Below are 20,864 nucleotides of genomic sequence, written 5' to 3'. Positions count from 1 at the left end.
CTACCCACATATTGTGGTTTTGACTGAATCCATATTTAGCAAATTTGGTCAGATTCAAGGACCCTTCCCCTTCCCAAGGGATCAGGATTAATAATAAAATCATGTTGATGTCTAGTATATGCATTCCTTCCACAAAAGATTACCTTATTGTGATAGCAAAAAAATATTAGCCCCAATATAATTCCCCCAGTGACAGAAATGGGGAACCACCAAGACCAAAACATATATCCCAAGGATCCCCAATGAGTAATATCCCTGATAATTATTCCACAAAGAGGGGGGGCAGTCAATCAATTGTATAAGAGAATCTTCCTGTTCACAATCGCTGGTTCAGATGCTCCTCAAGCTTCAGGCGTGCGCAGGTCAGCCAGCTTCCAGGTTGTGGCTGCAGCAGGCCGGTCGTCTAATGTTGCCCGTGACCTAGCCCGTTCCCCGTAGGGCTAGATACAGGGGTTTTTGGAGAGAGTCAGTTTTAAAAGGATTAGAGGGGTCACCTTTGCACGTCCAACTGCCTTCGGACTTCTTCAAATGGGAGTGATGAATCCAGGGGGTCACCTCAGCTACCTTCACCGCTGTTGGAGTAGAGAGCAAGACGGTGTAAGGTCCACGCCACTTAGGTACAAGTGGATCACGTTTCCACTCTTTCACCCATACGCTATGCCAGCCTGGAACTGATGAATCGGCTCGGCAATGCTGCAAGGCGTGTGCTTGAGGGCCCACCTGTTAAGATAAACAAAACAAAAAAACACGGGAGAGAGACAAAAACACGGGAGAGAGATTGCACTTGTCCCTGTGTCACATGGTCTCCTATTTGTTTGAGGTCAGCTGGAATATCCTGAACAAAGGAGGGTGGCCTCCCATACAGGAGCTCAAAAGGTGACAACTTAAGTCTTTTGTGGGTGCACACTGAACACGAAACAGTGTTATGGGTAACACATCACTGCTGTGACCAGCATTACCATCTTTTCCTTCTGCCACTTCTTCTTCTCTTGTTTCTCAGCCTCATCCCTATTCCGATAAACTCGGCGTGCAATGGCCATAATTTGGCTCATCAGCATCCCTTCCCATCCTTCTGATTTCTGAATTTTCTTACGAATGTCAGAAGCGCACTGGGCCACAAAAGTAGCAGTAATCATTCTGCTGTTTTCAGGGGCTTCAGGGTCAAAAGGAGTCCATATACAATAGGCTTCCTGCAGCCTCTCTAAAAAGTCTCCCGGACTCTCATTAGGTTTCTGTTCTACTTCTGAGACTTTAGACATATTAGTGGGCTTCTGGCATGCCCTGCGGATACCTTGCACAAGCGTCTGGCGGTAGGTGGTAAGCCTGGCCAGGTGAATTGCATTGTTTGGATCCCAATTAGGATCTTCCAAGGGAAAGTTATCCTGGAGATGACAGTCAATATTATAAATATTTCCCATTCTGGCCTGCTCACGCAAATATATCTGTGCCTTTTCAATTATGTCTCTCCTTTCCTCAGTGGTGAACAGAGTATTCAGGAGCTGGCGACAATCTGTCCAAGTAGGACTATGAGTATTTACTATTGAAGTCACCAAGTCCATCATAGCCTGAGGTTTTTCTGCGAAAGATGGGGTGTGTGTTTTCCAATTCATCAGATCCGTAGTTGTGAATGGAATGTACTGGAGGGTCGAAGTTCGAGGTGGCCGTGGTCCGGGTTGCCCGTTAACCAGCACAGGCTCCTCAAGTGCATCAAATACTCTTCTAAGAGGGGCTACTACGTGACCTTTCTCTTCGCTTTGCTCTAGGGGCCTCAAATCATAGGGGATGGTATCTGTCCCAAGGCGTTCTTTTAGCAGCTTTATATGCCTGGCTGTATTGCTTGCTGACCGATCAAGGTCTCCCTGTAACTCCTGTAATAATTCTCTAGGACTTGGATGTACAGGGGTTTGGGGTGGGCAATTAGTTGGTCCACTAAAGGAGACTGTAGATGGAGTTCTACTGGGACTCACAGGTGGAATAAGCACTTCTGCTTGGGCTTTATTATAGGACTCCAATGCCTCCTGAAGATATTTATCATAATCTATCAAGGAATCAAGCTCTGTGACTCCAGCCCCATTATTCATTCCACTTTCTTGCCTTGGGGTTACAACTGGTGGAGTGTTTGGATTATGTTCCCTTCGATGTGGAGCATAGGGTGGAGGTGGAAACACCTCTTCCTCTGGTCCCTCAAAAATGGGTTTGAGTTTATTTGGCAAGATTCCTTTCCTAGCTTCGGCTTTTACAGCCAATAATTTGCATCGTTGGACTTTGCATTCCCTTATCTATGGAGGATTTTTATTTAATGTGCTCAGCCAAGAATCTATATATGAAAATTGTTCTGGGCACCCTCCAGTTTCTTTGGCGATGTTAGACCAAAGTTTGCTTACTAAATTTATATCAAAGGTTCCCTGAGATGGCCATTCAGTATTTTGTTTCGGCCACTCTAATTCACATAACGTTCTCAAGCGCTCTGGCGTCATTATGACTCCATATGCTCCTGAGAAGGCTTTCTTAAAATTATTTAACATACATTCAAGAGGTGTATTTCCCCCCTTTGAACCTCCAACTCCCATTATATGGGCCTGTGAAGTATCCACTCAGTCACTCACACACTCGCCTTACTGGGAAACGAAGTAGTACCCACTCCACACTTACAGATTGTACTTTCTCACACATACAATGCGCTGGATACTTCACCACACTCTACCTCCCAACCTTTCCCTTTTCCCTACATCAGATCACCATCTGATGTACCCAGCCATGTGGCGTACTCAGTTTCCCCTTACTGAGACGCAGAAGTTTGATCAGGACTTCTCTTCCTCCTAATTAATTGGAGGGCCAAAACCCTTTGTGCACTTACCCTTAGCTGGTTCCCTGTTTATTTCTCTGGTTCCCCCCGGTCCGTCGCCGCCAGTGAGCAGGGTATCAGACAGACGAGACTTCTGCGTTCCCCTGGAAAAATGTTCCAGTGCGCGCTGGGTAAGCAGTTAGTGGTCCTCCCTCTTGTACCCTGCCCACTAGGGCGAAGGGGCTGCGTTCCAGCAGACCACTTATCCGAGTCACAGAGGCACCATAAAATGTAGCACCCTGCTTGTGGTTAACGCTTAGCTGGAATGAAATATTCAACGCAGCAATAGAGAAATTAAAATAATAATTTATTTGTCGGACAAATAAATAAGAGGCACAGTGGTATATGGTTACCAAGCTCTGGCCTGCCCTCCTGCCATTATGGCCAGCACTTATATTTCCTCAATCCAGCCCCCTTTCTCCTCCCTTTGGCTGCCTCTGTCCAATCAGCCTGGTTGAAATTCCTATTGGCTGTTTGCTAGAACCAATCATAAAAGATACACCTATTTCCTATTACCTTTTATGGGAGACAGAGAGCTATATTTTCTTCTATTTATAATTGGCAAATAAGTAGTCATATATCTTACATTTACCTCGACCAGGCACCTTAATTACCAGATAACCTTTGGCCCCTCTTGCCCTATTCCCTGCAAAACAGATGGCTAATGGTTCTAATTTTTATCTTAAACAGATATTTTGGGTTCACCTCCTCACACACCATCTATGAAAGATCTCCTTCTTTGGAGGTCTTTAAGCAAAGGCTCGACAACCATATGTCAGGAGTGCTCTGATGGTGTTTCCTGCTCGGCAGGGGTTTGGACTCGATGGCCCTTGTGGTCTCTTCCAACTTTATGATTCTATGAAATAAGAATCTAACATTTCTAACTTTCGAAATCCTTTGCATAATTACATTTAAGCCAATATATTTCATAACATATATAGTTTTTTTAGAAGAAAGGGAACTTAGTAAAAGCTAAGCTAAATTCTAAATTCTAAAGATTCAAAGCAGTTTCAGAGAGCTGCTTTGCCTAGTCCAGTTGCTGTTTATTTGCCCTTTTAACCTTATGAAAATGTGGCTCGTCTCTAATGGGAGGCACAATAATTCTTACTATTTACCAACTCTTAATTGTGTTTTGCAACTTGATTATTCTATAATTTGTATGGTCAGTGTGACCTTTTGCTCCCAGCCTGTAATTTCCTTTTACAACCCTGAGGCACTGCTATAGATCAGGGGGGCCCTTGATCAAGAAGATAAACAGCTGCCAGAGTATGGTTTCTGCCTGGCATGAGAGATACAAACATTTACAAATATATATTTCTTTAAGGTCATTTTAAAATACAATTCTTGATCAGATGCCTCAGTTTAGTGGTTAGAGCACTGGACTGGGACTGGAGGTTTCGGATCATGCCCCACAGCCAGGCCATGTTCCTCTGGCCTCATGAGGTGCCTCTTTTGTGGGGCTAGCGAGTCGGGGCCTAGGCCACGTGGAAAGGGTCTTGCAGGGTGTGGCCTTCACGCCCCACAGCCAGGCAAATGTATTTCATACCACACCATATGGCAGCCATTTTGTGTTTTGCTATGTTCTCATTGGTAGCCAATTGGTGGACTGGCCCATGTAGCACTTTCCCAAAATTGTTCTGGTTCCATATAAGGCAGCTTCCTCTGTTCTTATCATATGAAATACCCCACTTTATATATTAATAGGAGCGCAGGATGTTCTGCATTTATATCCTAAGGGGGTGGGGCGAATCTCATGAGCGATATGTTCAAATGTGTTATTACACTTGGGGGGCTGCTGCGTCGCTTGTTCCTGAACCTTTTCTTTCTCCCAAATGCCCTGAAGATCCATTGCACACCTTGACTTGCATGAAATCTCCTCTCTCTTATTTTCTCAGGGAACCAGACCGGGAGAAGGAGGAATGAAGGAAAACAGAAATCCGGCCTGAGAACGGAGGTCCCTGTCAAGAGAATGGCCAAGATCTCCTCAGGTGAGGATGAAAGGGGAGGCAGGGAAAAGCAAAGAGCCCCTGAAAACATCCCCCCACTCGGGAAGAACTTGTCGGCCAAATGCCTGCACGGAAGTGTATCTGCAGGAAGACGGTCAGGACTTTTCTATTGGATGGGTGTCACTGAGCAGAGTTTTCAATGGAGATGGTGTATCCTGATTAAGTGGGGGAAACAGAACGGGTTAGCATTTGGGTGCGGATGATGTCATGCAGATACAGAACTGGACTTGCGTCTTTGACAGGGTGAGCTCCCGTTGCTCGGTCCCTGCTCCTGCCAACATAGCAGTTCCAAACCACGTCAAAGTGCAAGTAGATAAATAGGTACCGCTCCAGCAGGACGGTAAACGGCGTTTCTGTGCGCTGCTCTGGTTTCGCTCTGCTGGCCACATGACCCGGAAAAACTGTCTGCGGACCAACGTCGGCTCCCTCAGCCAGTAAAGCCAATGAGTGGCGCAACCCCAGAGCCGTGACTGGACTTAACTGTCAGGGGTCCTTTACCTTTTTAAAAGCACTGCACACTGCCATGCGATGTGAAAGTGCTTCATCTTATCAATGGTCACAACTCCTGAAATGAATGGATGGCTCCAATGCTCCATTTGCTGCCTTCCTTCAAACATTAACATTTGTGTAAAGATGTTTAAAATAGTCAAAAAGATGACAGCTTTTAATTCCTCTGAATTTGATATCTACTTTAGATTTTTAAAGGCTGGCACCCAAAGTTACTTCAGGTGAAATAGATGGATTTAGGCCCATTGCTTGGCCAAATGTTAATCACACACACACACACACACACACACACACACACACACACACTTCAGTGGAAACTGCATGCAGCTGAGCAGCTCACATTCGGAGCATCAACACAGAAAGGAACAGGAAGAAAACAACACAAATATTTTGATGGAAGTGTCTTAGGAAAGCCATTTTAAATCATGGACACCTAGGTTCTGAAAATGGTATTGCCTGTATTGGTGTGAGTGATGGGGTCCCATGGCACAAATTCCATGTGGTCCCAGTGCAAAGGAAAAGAGCTAAGATCTTCTCCCTTACTATAATGTCCAAACAAGATGGGATGGGGAAGAAGAATGAGAGGTTTGTAAGGAGTCTTCAATAATTTTGCCAAGGAAATTCTTATGGTTCAGGGCCTCATGCTATTAGCCTTTCTTGTACATGGAGATCCTTTATGAAATGCATTCAGGCCCATCAAACAAATCTGTGCTGAGATACACATACTGTATCACCATTTTTACTGCTGGAACTGCTCTGAATCTGACTTCAGGAAGAACGCGTTTTAACTGCACAGTGTCCTGGAATAGACACTCTGCACTGGGAAACAAGGGAACTGAGTTCCCTCCCATTTTACACTTTCCTGATGTTCCAAATGACCAGTACCCTGGAGTTATGATTTGTGGTGTTGTCAGGATTCTAACTGGCCTGTAACTGACCTAAGAATTCTGCAGAGCAGTTGCTGCTGTGGCTGGCCGGCTGCTCAGGCGAACGTCAGCTCAGTGGCCAACAGCTCAGTCTTCTTGAGGCTCAGGAGCACCTAGCAAATACCTGCTCTGTTCCTGGCACGCTAGACTCTAGCTGAGGAAGGCATTTCACGTAAGTTTATGGATTAAACATTCCTCACTATGCCATCAGCTGTGTTTATGCTCAGTGGAAAAAGATAGGTGCAGTAAAGGTAAAGGGACGCCTGACCATTAGGTCCAGTCGTGACCGACTCTGAGGTTGCGGCGCTCATCTCGCTTTATTTGCTGAGGGAGCTGGCATACAGCTTCCGGGTCATTATTAAGCCGCTTCTGGCGAACCAGAGCAGCACACAGAAACACTGTTTGCCTTCCCACCGGAGCGGTACCTATTTATCTACTTGCACTTTGACGTACTTTCGAACTGCTAGGTTGGCAGGAGCAGGGACCGAACAACGGGAGCTCACCCCGTTGCGGGGATTCGAACCGCCAACCTTCTGATCGGCAAGTCCTAGGCTCTGTGGTTTAACCCACAAAACAGCAAAATCATGAGCAGCTTCCCATCCACAACAGGTTGCTGAGGTTCTGGCCATTTTCACAGGACCAATGCAACAGTATATTAAATCAGTAGCACTGTGCTGGAAGAAAGTGTGAGTGTCGGCTTCTCTGGATCAGATGTCTCTACCTAACGAGGGGGTGGGAGAGAGCAGGGGAACTCTTTCTTTTGCTGCTTCTTTCTGTGCATGGAAGGAAGAATGCAGGAGGGAGGATGTCCTTCAATGACTAGACATGCTTGTTATTCCCTCTCTCACTGCATCTTGTCTTCTCTTTTGTTTCCAGGATGTCTGCCAATGTCTCCCCTGGTCCCCTCCTCTCCAAACCCCCCCTGAGGGTGAAAGAAGGCTCCCTGGTCGTCCAATGGCTGAGCTTAGTTTCCGGCCTCCAGATATCTGCATTCCTGGTGGCTATTTTGGCCTTGCCGATGTGCATTGTGTCAGCACTCAGTGTCAACTGGAGAGTGTGGCGTGTGGAAAACATCAAGGGGATCGGCTCTGGAAACATCTGGATTGGAATCTGGGATGTCTGCTTTTGGAAAGACCCTTCTAATGACGGCAACTCTTTTTGGCATTGCGAAGATCTCAATGAGCAACATCCAACCCTCCCGATGGAAATTTTTATTGCACAGGATTTAATGGCATTAGCCTCCATTATGAATTCAGTGGCCCTAGGAGTAATTTCATTTGCCTTGTACAATGTGTTCAAGCCCGGAAACCATCAGGAGTTTCTCTTTCGCTTTTTTAGGTTTGGAGCTCTGCTGAACTTATCTGCAGGAATACTTGTCCTGATTTCTGTGGTATGGAACATGTCTGCTGTCTTACAAAATGGGGAAATTGACTTCCCTGAAACTTTTGAATTACCTCAAATTCCCAGCGAGCAGCATATTGGACCTTCTATTTATCTAGGCTATATCGCTGCAGGTTTCCAGCTGCTGAGTGCAGCATTGGTTGGGATTGAGAGATGTTGCATCAGGACCACCGCAACAGATACATCTCTAATAGAAACTGTAGTGGTGATTTCCCCAGGAAGTGCAGTGAATAGCGAGAGTCTAACTACTTGTTCGAAGTGTGGTTCTTTGCTAGATCTGGTAATTCAAGAGAAATCCTCCATAGTGGAGATGGAGGAAAGCTGTGCAAAAGATCTTGTCATTCCCGAGGAATCCTGCGCAGTAGAGATGGAGGAAAGCCGTACGCCCCAAAGCTCACCTGAAGGACATCAAAGTCCACCTGAAGTCCCAAAACATACTATTATACATGTTATACCCTACAACAGGGAGTCGTAAACTATCAGATCCAGATCAACGCAGATCGCTCCATACACGGATGGATCTGCGTGGATCAGGATATGATAGTTTTGTTTTGGGACTTCAGGTGGGCTTTGATGTCCTTCAGGTTAGGAGGCCCTTTTTTATGTCTAGTAGTCATTTATTTATTTATTAAAGATTTTGTTGATTTACAAAAGTGTGCAATGTCTCTCTTTCATGTTTTTTTCCCATGTAACATTTTTATAAATAATTTTCATTTGTTGAGACATTAGGAAGAAAAGGGGAAATAGGTGGAGGGGGAGAACGATGGGTGGGGGTGGGGTCGGGTGGCTATTTTTCTATTTTACTTACTATACGTAGGGTTTGGTGTTAGCATTGTTTGTGCAGGTTCTTTGCTGTTTGCTTGTAATTAATAAACCAATTAATAAACCAATATTAATTACAATATTGACTCTGTTCGCATGATCTTGGCCGGTCTTAATGCACACTCTCGTTCCGTTTTTCAGAGCCTCCTCCAGAGCAGACCCACTAAAGCCTAACCGGTGGGTCTACTCCTGTGTAGGATTCAGTTCTTGATAATTGTGCACTTGGGTCTGGGTTAAAGGCGGATCTACACGGATCCTCATGGATCCTCCACTTTTTTAAAAAATAACTCCAACAAATGCAGTGTCAAATCACACCTGGAAGGCACGCCTACAGACTGGACTATCAAAAACGTGGATGCAGCACCACAAAAACATGGATCCGAGGCATGGATCCTCATGAATTCATATGATTTTTATAGTGAAACAAAATAAAAACACCATGATACTGTAGACCACTTTTTAATCTGTAAGCAGAACCAAAAAAAATCACGCATCCACTGTTTTGTGCTGCCGAAATGGAGCAAAAACATGGTTAAAAAACACGGATCCTGATGGATCCTCATGATTTTTGCATTAGATCAGGCCAAAGTCACCATCAGATCAAATATCATGGCCATGGGCACAGTATCCACCACAAAAAGCACGAATCCACGGCTTCCTGGCGACACCGTAGCCCAAAAATGTGGTTTTGAAGCACGGATCCTCATGGATCCTCAAGCTTTTCACATTGGGCCACCCCAAACTCACTGTCAAATCACACATCATGTCCAGCGGCACAGCCTGCAGCACAAAAAACTCGGATCCACGGCTTCCTGGTCATACCATGGCCCAAAAACGTGGTTTTGAAGCACGGATCCTTATGGATCCTCATGCTTTTTGCATTGGGCCACCCCTAAATCACCGTCAAATCACACGTCATAGCCAGGGGCACAGCCTGCAACACAAAAGCTAGGACCCACAGCTTCCTGGCCACTCCATGGCCCAAAAACGTGGTTTTGAAGCACGGATCCTCATGGATCCTCACTCTTTTCACATTGGGGCTCCCCAAACTCCCCGTCAAATCACACATCGTAGCCAGGGGCACACCCTGCACCACAAAAATCATGAGTTGCACTACAAAAATCACAAAAATGTCCTTACCTGCACTGTTAGTGTCACCACTGGAACATTATTATTAGAGCTGATAGGAGAGTATATGACTATATATTGTACCAGGATATGGTTCATCTTCAAGAACAGATGAAATACATGCCAAAGTATTAAAGAGGAGAAAAAAATATGAAACTGCTTACATACTGTCAACTAATATCTAGATTCAAGAAAGACTGTATATGCCAAACATTTAAATCAGTGAAAAGACAGGATTTGAGTCCATCATAACAGGGTTCTACCTTTTGGGTAAAATTTATAAACTATCATTTTTTTCCAGGATGAAGATGAGCCACTGATGAGCACTCTTTGGGTTCAGCCCGTCAACCAATTACAAATCCACCTAATAGTAGATTTGTCTAGCCCACATTTTACTAGCTTTTTTGCAATAATATCATGGGGGACCTTTTCAAAGGCCTTACTGAAGTCAAGGTAAGCTGGTACAAGGGAAAGCAGGATTGTAATTACCGTAAAAATTACTGATCACTTTGGATCAGCAGTCTCAACCTAACCCGCTATGTGGGGAGAGCCACGTGTTCCTTTGGAAGGCAGGTGGAAGACAGTGCGATATACGGACAGCTGTTTTAAAAGATGTAACTGTAACTTAAAATCCAGTATCAGGAAAAAATAAAAATAGATGGTCCCTGTGTGGATAGTCAAGTCTGCATGATGGGGCCACTTCCAGTGACCATGTGGCCTGATATAAGAGGGTTCTAAAATCAGTCCTGAATGTAGACTGATTGAGAATGACACACACATAGCTTTTGCTCTTCCATTAACAGGGTGAGCTGAAGCAAATTATTGCCTCCCTTTGGGCTTAGCTATACTTCCTACAGCATTCTTGTTGAAGGGCATTGGAGAGTTAGGTGAGGGTCACTTTTCTGTTTTTCCACCAAGTCCCCAGACAAGAATGCTACGGCATCAGCCCCAAACACTCAGTCTCATAACAAAAAATACTCAACGGAGTTAGGGCTGAGGGTAGGGGAAGAACAATCATGATCTTTCCAGTCCTCTAGAAGCTGACCCTTTGGTCATTTTGATCATGGAGCCAAATATCTCTTCCCAAGTTTTAAGAGTCTAAACAAGTAAAGAACAAGCTTGCCCTTTACATGCAAAAGCCCTGAAATTCAGCCCATTGGGCAACTGATCATGGGGCTGGGAGGAGGGAGGTAAGGACTAGCACCTTCTCTGCCCTCCACCTCCAACAGCTACACCTGAAAGATTCATGATGGGGTTCGATTTGAGAAGCTGAATGTTTATAAAGGCACTTAGCCAATTTCTGCCACGGAAATTCTGAACAGAAACACTCTGCAGGTTCAGCCCCCAACAGAAATTGCTCTATGGTCTCTGTGTTGGGAAATGGGAACAGTTCTTGCTCATCACCAACCTTCCCTCCACAAATCAGTATCACTATGAGGCTGAACTGAACAGCTTGCTCCAGAGTTTTAAGAGATACGTTTCTGTGGTGCAGTGGTTAAGAGCGGTGGACTCTAATCTGGTGAGCTGGGTTCGCTTCCCCGCTCCTCCACATGCAGCTGCTGGGTGACCTTGGGCCAGTCACACTTCTCTCTGAACTCCCTCAGCCCCACCTACCTCACAAGGTGTCTGTTGTGGGGGTGGAAGGGAAAGGAGATTTTTAGCCACTTTGAGACTCCTTCAAGTAGAGAAAAGCAGGATATAAAAACCAACTCCATGAATAAGAATTCTATGGAAAAGGACCATCCCTGCCATGATTATGAAAACTATATGTTTGGATTTTGCTGTATTATACCAACCTGTGGAATATGACAGTTCATAAATTTTCTCTACATTGGGGTGGGGCAACTGGTATACCTGGAAGTCCGTGAGCTCTGTCGAGTTGCCTTGGTGCGTTGGGCCCCGGAGCCTGGGGCTCTTGGATTGGTCATCTGATGCCTGGCGTCGGGTGGGCCGAGCCCGACACACCCGGGCGATGTGTCCCGATTTTCTGCACTGCCTGCACTCTGCGTTGCGGAAACGGCAGGTCCTCCTCTCGTGACTTTCTCCACAGCTTGCGCAGTTCCCTCCTTCTCGTCGAGGCAGCTGTGGTATGTGGGCTGCTTGAGTGCTCTGCTGTACTTGGTGCACCTCCTCCCTGTTGGATCTTGAGTCATCGGTGAGGTCTTCGTGGTGGACCCTCGGTTGGGACGGCTGGCTCGGCCGTGCTTCTTGCGTTGACCTCTCGGCAGCTTCCGTTGCCAGGGCCTCCTCCAGAGTGACCTGGAACGTTAGGTCCTTCTTAGCGTAGAGGCGTCGTTGCAGCTTCTCATCCTTCAGGCCACCGACGAGGCGGTCACGAAGCATGTTCTCCAGCTCTGAGAAGTTGCAGAACCGGGCGGCTTGGCGGAGAGAGGTCACAAACCCAGTTATGGTTTCCCCAGGGGCTTGCCGCTTTGCGTAGAAGGCATTTCGACGAGCCACCACTGAGGGCTGCGGCGAAAAGTGCCCCTTCAGCTGTTCCATTATTGTTTTGTATGGAACAGTAGCGACGTCTTTGGGCGCAAGGAGAGCCCGGGCGATTTCAAACATCCCCTCTCCGCAGATGCTGAAGAATATCGCCCTCTTCTTGGCGTCTTCTTCATCGGTGACCCCTTTGGCTTCTAGGAGGAAGGTGAAACGGGAGGCGTACGCTTCCCAGTCTCCAGATGCTGGGTTGAACGGCAAGAAGCTGCTGTCGGTTGCCATTCTGAGTTCCTTGTGTCCCGGAGCTGAAGCCTGGATACACGGTGCGAGGCAGCGGTGCGGCAGGTGGCGGTGCTGCGGTGCTGTGTGTGGCAGTCAGCTCAGCGGGATCCCACCTTCATCGCCAGTGAAATATACTCAGAGTCACAAAGTGATTTCATGCTCTTTATTCAGCTCATAGTGGTGAGGAGGAATGAATGGAAGTCCCCTCAAAGTATCTGCTTTATATACATTATTTACACAATGGGCTGCACATGATTGGCTAATTCCGGAATTCTACTGTAAGCCAATCAGGTTGTGGATTCACTTCTATCTGGAGTATGATTGGGTGGTTCCTGCCAACCAATCATACTGCTGCATTGTTCTAGGACCAATCAGACTGCTGCATTCTGAATCCTATTGTTCTAGGACCAATCAGACTGCTGCCTTTTGGATCCTATTGTTCTAGGACCAATCAGACTGCTGGAGTGGAGGTCATCTGAGGTTGAGTGCTTTCCAAGTGTCTCATAGTCAGTTGGTGATCTAGTCCAACCCCTCAGCAGCCTGCACTGAATCAGATGCTGGAGCTACTGTTATCTTTTCCTGAAGTCTGGGGAACTTTCTTCCTGATCTACTCTTCTTTTATTTCGCTTCAACTGTGTGAGCTGCAACTGGCAAGGCTTCCCTGGTTCTGGTGGCATGCTGATAGATTTTGTGGCAGCTAAAATAGGGTAACAAGTCCTGGATGATGGGCGCGCACACAATGTCCTGTACGGACCCGTATGGTCGCCAGGAGAGCAGCTGCCCGTACAGCCTGTATGGCTGCCACAAGAGGGGCTGCCTGTACGGACGCTACGTGAGCAGCAGCCTGTACAGTGGCCGCGAGACCAGCTGCCCGTACGGCCCATACGGTCGCTGCAAGAGGGGCTGCCCACACGGACGCCGCACAAGCGGCAGCCAGTACAGCGACCGTACTGTCACCCTCCCCCCAGGGTGGCACCCCGGGACACCACCACCCCGCTGCCTCTTCGTATGCCCCTGCAGCTAATCAAATATACTATGAACAATCTGAAGTCATGCTGGGCACAATTCACCACTAATCCTGTTCTTTTTCTGAAAACACGTGGTGGACTCCAGGAAAGCTGTCAGCAGGCACCATGATTTCAAAGTTTGCACTGACAAAATCTGTCGGCAAGAAAACTTGCAGTTAAACCTCCATTTATAATTACCCCCCCCCCCCAAAGCAACCAACTTTTGTCCCAAAACCATTTGTAGCTGAATTGACGCAAGACAGGTGATAGTTTTTCATGGTTACTTTGGTGGTCTCCATCTAGTTGGTTTGATAATTTACATTCACAGGTAAGACATTGGTGTCTTACAATATAATTTGGTGGAGTCCATTTAACAATCATGACGATCCATGAGGATTAAAGTATTTAATATAGTGTTTGTTCCTTGGCTGTGCTCTGTGGGTTTTGTGGTTCATTCTGTGGTCATATTCATCATGTGTGATTTGATAGTGATTTCAGGGTGACCAAACATAAAAAACCTAAGGATCCATGGGGATCTGTGCTTCATGAGAATCTTTTTACAGCATGGCAGTGCCCCAAAGTGATCTGGCCATAAGCAGCATAGGTGGTTGGGTAATGAATATGGGGCGACCCAGAAAACTGTGGAGCCGTAAATTTTTTAAAAATATATATATTCAATTTTATAAGGATAGGGAAGTACAGAAAGGGAAAAGGTGGAGGGGATAGATAGATATAGATTAGAAATTTAAAAGACCTATAACGATTATCAAATCCTACAATGTAATAATAATAATAATAATAATAATAATAATAATAATAATAATAATAATATATTTGTACCCTGCCCATCTGGCTGGGTTTCCCCAGCCACTCTGGGCGGCTTCCAAAAAAATGAAATAAAGATACATTAAAAAGTCACACATTAAAAACGTCCCTAAACAGGGCTGCCTTCAGGTAATTCTAAATGTCAGGTAGTTGTTTATCTCTTTGACATCTAATGGGAGGACATTCCACAGGGCGGGCACCACTACTGAGAAGGCCCTCTGCCTGGTTCCTTGTCGCTTTGCTTCTCACAGTGAGGGAACCACCAGAAGGCCCTTGGTGCTGGACATCAGTGTCTGGGCAGAATGATGGGGGTAGAGACGCTCCTTCAGGTCTATTTCAGGTCCCAATCACCAGACTAGCTGCCGCATTCTGGATTAGTTGTAGTTTCCGGATCACCTTCAAAGGTAGCCCCATGTAGAGCGCATTGCAGTAGTCCAAGCGGGAGATAACTAGAGCATGCACCACTCTGGTGAGACAGTCTCCGGGCAGGTAGGGTCTCAGCCTGTGTACCAGATGGAGCTGGTAGACAGCTGCCCTGGATACAGAATTGACCTGTGCCTCCATGGACAGCCGTGAGTCCAAAATGACTCCCAGGCTGCGCACCTGGTCCTTCAGTGGCACAGTTACCCCATGCAGGACCAGGGAGTCCTTCACACCAGCCGACCCCCTGTCTCCCAAGAACAGTACTCTATATTGTCAGCATTCAACCTCAATCCATTAGCTGCCATCCATCCTCCAACCGCCTCCAAGCACTCACACAGGACCACATTCTTGGGGGTAACGGATTGAAATTGATTCCATGCAACTTGACCAGACAGGGCTCTAGCACTCTCCCGCCCCAGCCCTGCTCCCACGGTGGTGTCTACCTCCTTCCAAATATGAGCGACTTTATCTGCAAAAAAATTTGCAAAATCGTTGCAGGAGATCTTGGGGTCTTTACAAGGCCCCGGTGGTAAAGGTGGTTCCGTTAAATTGCAAACCACCTGAAAGAGTCTCCTGCTACTATTTTCTTCAGATGCAATAGAGGCGGTGAAGAAAGTCCATGTTTTTGTGGTGCTGCATCCACGTTTTTGATAGTCCAGTCTGTAGGCGTGCCTTCCAGGTGTGATTTGACACTGCATTTGTTGGAGTTATTTTTTTAAAAAGTGGAGGATCCATGAGAATCCGTGTAGATCCGCCTTTAACCCAGACCCAAGTGCACAATTATCAAGAGCTGAATCCTACACAGGAGTAGACCCACCGGTTAGGCTTTAGTGGGTCTGCTCTGGAGGAGGCTCTGAAAAACGGAACGAGAGCGTGCATTAAGACCGGCCAAGATCATGCGAACAGAGTCAATATTTTAATTAATATTGGTTTATTAATTGGTTTATTAATTACAAGCAAACAGCAAAGAATCTGCACAAACAACGCTGACACCAAACCCTACATATAGTAAGTAAAATAGAAAAATCGCCACCCGACCCCACCCCCACCCATCTTCCCCCCCCTCAACAAATGAAAATGATTTGTAAAAGTGTTACATGGGGGGAAAAACATGAAAGAGAGACATTGCACACTTTTGTAAATCAACAAAATCTTTAATAAATAAATAAATAACTACTAGTCATAAAAAAGAGGCCTCCTCACCTGAAGGACATCAAAGCCCACCTGAAGTCCCAAAACAAAACTATCATATCCTGATCCACGCAGATCCATCCGTGTATGGAGCGATCTGTGTGGATCTGGATCTGATAGTTTAGTCTTTACGGTTGAAGCGAATCACATATATAATTGTATGTTTGGGGACTTCAGGTTGGCTTTGATGTCCTTCAGGTGAGCGTTGGGGCGTACGGCTTTCCTCCAGCTCTACTACGCAGGATTTCTCTGGAATTACAAGATCACTTGCACAGCTTTCCTCCATCTCAACTGCGGAGGAGAGATCCAGGAGAGAACCACACTTTGTACAAGTGGTTAGACTCTCGATTGCGGTGGTCCTGATGCAACATCTCTCAATCCCAACCAATGCTGCACTCAGCAGCTGGAAACCTGCAGCGATATAGCCTAGATAAATAGAAGGTCCAATATGCTGCTCGCTGGGAATTTGAGGCAATTCAAAAGTTTCAGGGAAGTCAATTTCCCCATTTTGTAAGACAGCAGACATGTTCCATATCACGGAAATCAAGACGAGTATCCCTGCAACTAAGTTCAGCAGAGCTCCAAGCCCAAAAAAGGTTAAGAGAAAATCCTTATGTTTTCTGGGCTTGAACACATTATACAAGGCAAATGAAATTAATCCAAGGGCCGATGAATTCATAATGGCAGCTAATTCCATTAAGTCCTGAGCAATAAAAATTTCCCTCGGGAGGCTTGGATGTTGTTCATGGAGCTCTTCACAATGGTAATAATAGTTTCCGTCGTTAGAAGGGTCTTTCAAAAAACAGACCTGCCAGATTCCAATCCAGATGTTTCCAGAGCCAGTTCCCTTGATGTTTTCCACACGCCACACTCGCCAGTTGACAACGGCTGTTGAGGCAATGCACATCGGCAAGGCCAAAATATCCACCAGGAATGCAGATATCTGGAGGCCGGAAACTAAGCTCAGCCATTGGACGACCAGGGAGCCTTCTTTCACCCTCAGGGGGGGTTTGGAGAGGAGGGGACCAGGGGAGACATTGGCAGACATCCTAGAAACAAAAGAGAAGACAAGATGCAGTGAGAGAGGGAATAACAAGCATGTCTAGTCATTGAAGGACATCCTCCCTCTTGCATTCTTCCTTCCATGCACAGAAAGAAGCAGCAAAAGAAAGAGTTCCCCTGCTCTCTCCCACCCCCTGGTTAGGTAGAGACATCTGATCCAGAGAAGCCGACACTCATACTTTCTTCCATACTGTTGCATTGTTCCTGTGAAAATGGCCAGAACCTCAGCAACCTGTTGTGGATGGGAAGCTGCTCATGATTTTGCTGTTTTGTGGGTTAAACCACAGAGCCTAGGACTTGCCGATCAGAAGGTTGGCAGTTCGAATCCCCGCAACGGGGTGAGCTCCCGTTGCTCGGTCCCTGCTCCTGCCAACCTAGCAGTTCGAAAGCACGTCAAAGTGCAAGTAGATAAATAGGTACCGCTCCGACGGGAAGGCAAACGGCATTTCTGTGCGCTGCTCTGGTTCGCCAGAAGCGGCTTAATAATGACCCGGAAGCTGTATGCCGGCTCCCTCGGCCAATAAAGCGAGATGAGCGCCGCAACCCCAGAGTCAGTCACAACTGGATCTAATGGTCAGTAGTCCCTTTACCTTTACTGCAGCTATCCTTTTCCACTGAGCATAAACACACCTGATGGCATAGTGAGGAATGTTTAATCCATAAACTTACGTGAAATGCCTTCCTCAGCTAGAGACTAGCGTGCCAGGAATGGAGCAAGTATTTGCTAGGTGCTCCTGAGCCTCAAGAAGACTGAGCTGTTGGCCACTGAGCTGACGTTCGCCTGAGCAGCCGGCCAGCCACAGCAGCAACTGCTCTGCAGAATTCTTAGGTCAGTTACAGGCCAGTTAGAATCCTGACAACACCACAAATCATAACTCCAAGGTACTGGTCATTTGGAACATCAGGAAAGTGGAAAATGGGAGGGAACTCAGTTCCCTTGTTTCCCAGTGCAGAGTGTCTATTCCAGGACACTGTGCAGTTAAAACGCGTTCTTCCTGAAGTCAGATTCAGAGCAGTTCCAGCAGTAAAAATGGTGATACAGTATGTGTATCTCAGCACAGATTTGTTTGATGGTCCTGAATGCATTACATAAAGGATCTCCATGTACAAGAAAGGCTAATAGCATGAGGCCCTGAACCGTAAGAATTGCCTTGGCAAAATTATTGAAGACTCCCTACAAACCTCTCATTCTTCTTCCCCATCACATCTTGTTTGGACATAATAGTAAGGGAGAAGATCTTAGCTCTTTTCCTTTGCACTGGGATTACATGAAATTTGTGCCATGGGACCCCATCACTCATACCAATACGGGCAACACCATTTTCAGAACCTAGGTGTCCATGATTTAAAATGGCTTTCCTAAGACACTTCCGTCAAAATATTTGTGTTGCTTTCTTTCTGTTTCTTTCTGTGTTGATGCTCCGAATGTGAGCTGCTCAGCTGCATGCAGTTTCCACTGAAGTGTGTGATTAACATTTGGCCAAGCAATGGGCCTAAATCCATCTATTTCACCTGAAATAACTTTGGGAGCCAGCCTTTAAAAATCTAAAGTAGATATCAAATTTGGAGGAATTAAAAGCTGTCATCTTTTTGACTATTTTAAACATCTTAGAACATACTCAAATGTTAATGTTTGAAGGAAGGCAGCAAATGGAGCATTGGAGCCATCCATTCATTTCAGGAGTTGTGACCATTGATAAGATGAAGCACTTTCACATCGCATGGCAGTGTGCAGTGCTTTTAAAAAGGTAAAGGTAAAGGACCCCTGACACTTAAGTCCAGTCACGGCTCTGGGGTTGCGCCACTCATTGGCTTTACTGGCCGAGGGAGCCGACGTTGGTCTGCAGACAGTTTTTCCGGATCATGCGGCCATTCTGGCGAAACCAGAGCAGCGCACAGAAACACTGTTTACCGTCCTGCCGGAGCGGTACCTATTTATCTACTTGCACTTTGACGTGGTTTGGAACTGCTACGTTGGCAGGAGCTGGGACTGAGCAACGGGAGCTCACCCCGTCAAGGACGCAAGTCCAGTTCTGTATCTGCATGACATCCTCCACACCCAAATGCTCTCCCGTTCTGTTTCCCCCACTTAATCAGGATACACCATCTCCATTGAAAACTCTGCTCAGTGACACCCATCCAATAGAAAAGTCCTGACCGTCTTCCTGCAGATACACTTCCGTGCAGGGGTTTGGCCGACAAGTTCTTCCCGAGTGGGGGGATGTTTTCAGGGGTTCTTTGCTTTTCCCTGCCTCCCCTTTCATCCTCACCTGAGGAGATCTTGGCCATTCTCTTGACAGGGACCTCCGTTCTCAGGCCGGATTTCTGTTTTCCTTCATTCCTCCTTCTCCCGGTCTGGTTCACTGAGCAAATAAGAGAGAGGAGATTTCATGCAAGTCAAGGTGTGCAATGGATCTTCTGGGCATTTGGGAGGAAGAAAAGGTTCAGGAACAAGCGACGCAGCAGCCCCCCAAGCATAAAAACACATTTGGACATATCGCTCATGAGATTAGCCCCAGGATATAAATGCAGAACATCCTGTGCTCCTATTAATATACAAAGTGGGGTATTTCATATGATAAGAACAGAGGAAGCTGCCTTATATGGAGCCAGACCAATTTTGGGAAAGTGCTACATGGGCCAGTCCACTAATTGGCTACCAATAAGAACATAGCAAAACACAAAATGGCTGCCATATGGTGTGGTATTGAAGGAAGGCGAGGGCAGGTAACCCCACCTAGGCCCAAAGTCACCTCCCCCCCAAAGCAGGCTCAAAGCTTCTCAAAATCATTTTCTCAGCAACTAAAGGCATTAGCTCATTTGCTCTGTTGTAACAAAGGTAGCTGAATAGAACAATTTCCCAGGCCAGTTGACCTCGCTAAAAGAACAGAACTGACTTTTATCTCATTCAGTTGCAACTCACATTGGACATGCTGAACCACTCTCACCCCCCTTTCCTGGGAAGGGCGCCAAGAGTCCAAGAGTCCCAAGACAGGAGCTTTCTGTTCATGCTCAGAGGAACTCATGGGGCAGGATTCTTGAGGAGGAGAAAGGGAAGGGAACTGGAAGGGGAATATATACTCTGTGCAAATGACTGTGAACCCGTGCTTGTTTGTGACATATCACACTTGCTCCTTCTACCAGTTCATGGATGGTAGAAATAAAGCTTTTTCTCTGAAACTATTCCTTGAATGTCTGTTGACTCCCATCTCCCTTTCCCAGGTGCAATATTTTTCCCACCCGAGGGCAAAACCTCATAAGGCTACAGTATGAAATGAATTTGCCTGGCTGTGGGGCCTGAAGGCCACACCCTGCAAGACCCTTGCCCCGACTCGAGGCTCCTCATGAGGCTCCTCATGAGGCCAGAGGAACATCACCCACTGTGAGGCGTGAAGGCCGCTCCCTGCATGTAGGTTAATTCACAAGCAAAGGCAGTGAGCTCCTTCAAGGTGTTTTGTTTTTATGTAACAGTTCAGATTTTGCAACACTTATTCTGATCGCTAATGCTTTTGCTTGGGAAACTTCAGTCATGAAAGAAATAAGAGTGAAGACAAGCTCCTGAAGTCATTGGTGTAAGCCAAAAGCAGGAGGGAGAAAGTGCTAAGTTTTCAATCGTGATTGGCAGGCCAATTCTGAGAGGAAGGGACTGTGGTCAGTGTTTTGCAGTTGCATGCTGACCATGTCAGTTTGCCCAATTAAAGCAGAATTAAAGCACTCTGGTGCAACAAATCCACTTTTTTAAAGGACTTATTTGCAGTTAGGGGAGTGACAGGGCAATACAGTAAAAAGTATAGGGTAAATTACTGATGGTGGAACCCAGAAGCAAATCAGGATGAATGCTAAATAGAGTTGGCATCATCTAACCTCCACATAAATTTTGTGCAAGCAAATCAGGCTTAATTTCATTCTTTTTTTTTAAAAGGATCTGCACGAGCCCCTTTACTGACTTGTGAATTCTACTTTCACATACAATGGTCATTACGCTTTCACCCACTTT

At 46.2% G+C, this 20,864-nt stretch overlaps 2 protein-coding genes across 8 annotated transcripts in view; one reads left to right on the top strand and one right to left on the bottom strand.

Moving 5' to 3' along the window:
- LOC128406794 (claudin-34-like) overlaps positions 1-19,569 on the bottom strand; it is a 31,169-nt gene extending 11,600 nt beyond the window's left edge. Inside the window, exons 1-2 of one of the 6 annotated variants that reach the window (XM_053374495.1) lie at positions 19,026-19,569; positions 15,684-16,854 (exon numbers count right to left, since the gene is read on the bottom strand). In XM_053374495.1, coding sequence (XP_053230470.1) covers positions 15,927-16,854; positions 19,026-19,156 — 1,059 coding nt within the window. In that variant the 5' untranslated portion in view covers positions 19,157-19,569 and the 3' untranslated portion in view covers positions 15,684-15,926. Of the gene's footprint in view, positions 1-15,683; positions 16,855-17,457; positions 17,973-18,379; positions 18,609-19,025 lie in introns of those variants that run through there. The other 5 variants (XM_053374539.1, XM_053374501.1, XM_053374548.1 and 2 more) reach the window with 5 other exon arrangements.
- On the top strand, positions 4,294-8,403 carry LOC128406825 (claudin-34-like). 2 transcript variants are annotated; one of them, XM_053374574.1, is made up of 2 exons: positions 4,294-4,833; positions 7,161-8,401. In XM_053374574.1, the coding sequence occupies exon 2, from the start codon at positions 7,162-7,164 to the stop codon at positions 8,158-8,160; it is 999 nt and encodes a 332-aa protein (XP_053230549.1). In that variant the 5' UTR covers positions 4,294-4,833; position 7,161; the 3' UTR covers positions 8,161-8,401. The 2 variants fall into 2 exon arrangements, with proteins under 2 accessions (XP_053230549.1, XP_053230557.1); XM_053374582.1 differs by lacking the exon at positions 4,294-4,833 and adding an exon at positions 5,511-6,456 and having other exon boundaries at positions 7,161-8,403.
- Positions 19,570-20,864: the final 1,295 nt, after the last annotated feature.

Source organism: Podarcis raffonei, chromosome 2 (assembly GCF_027172205.1).
Source record: "Podarcis raffonei isolate rPodRaf1 chromosome 2, rPodRaf1.pri, whole genome shotgun sequence".
NCBI classification, from domain to species: domain Eukaryota; kingdom Metazoa; phylum Chordata; class Lepidosauria; order Squamata; family Lacertidae; genus Podarcis; species Podarcis raffonei.
The sequence above is the reverse complement of the archived record's forward strand: the minus strand, read 5'-3'. Positions and strand labels throughout refer to the sequence as shown.

What these genes read in the sequence shown, in the direction of transcription:
- LOC128406825 (XM_053374582.1), top strand. Translation starts at nt 7,162, where the DNA reads ATGTCTGCCAATGTCTCCCCTGGTCCCCTCCTCTCCAAACCCCCCCTG.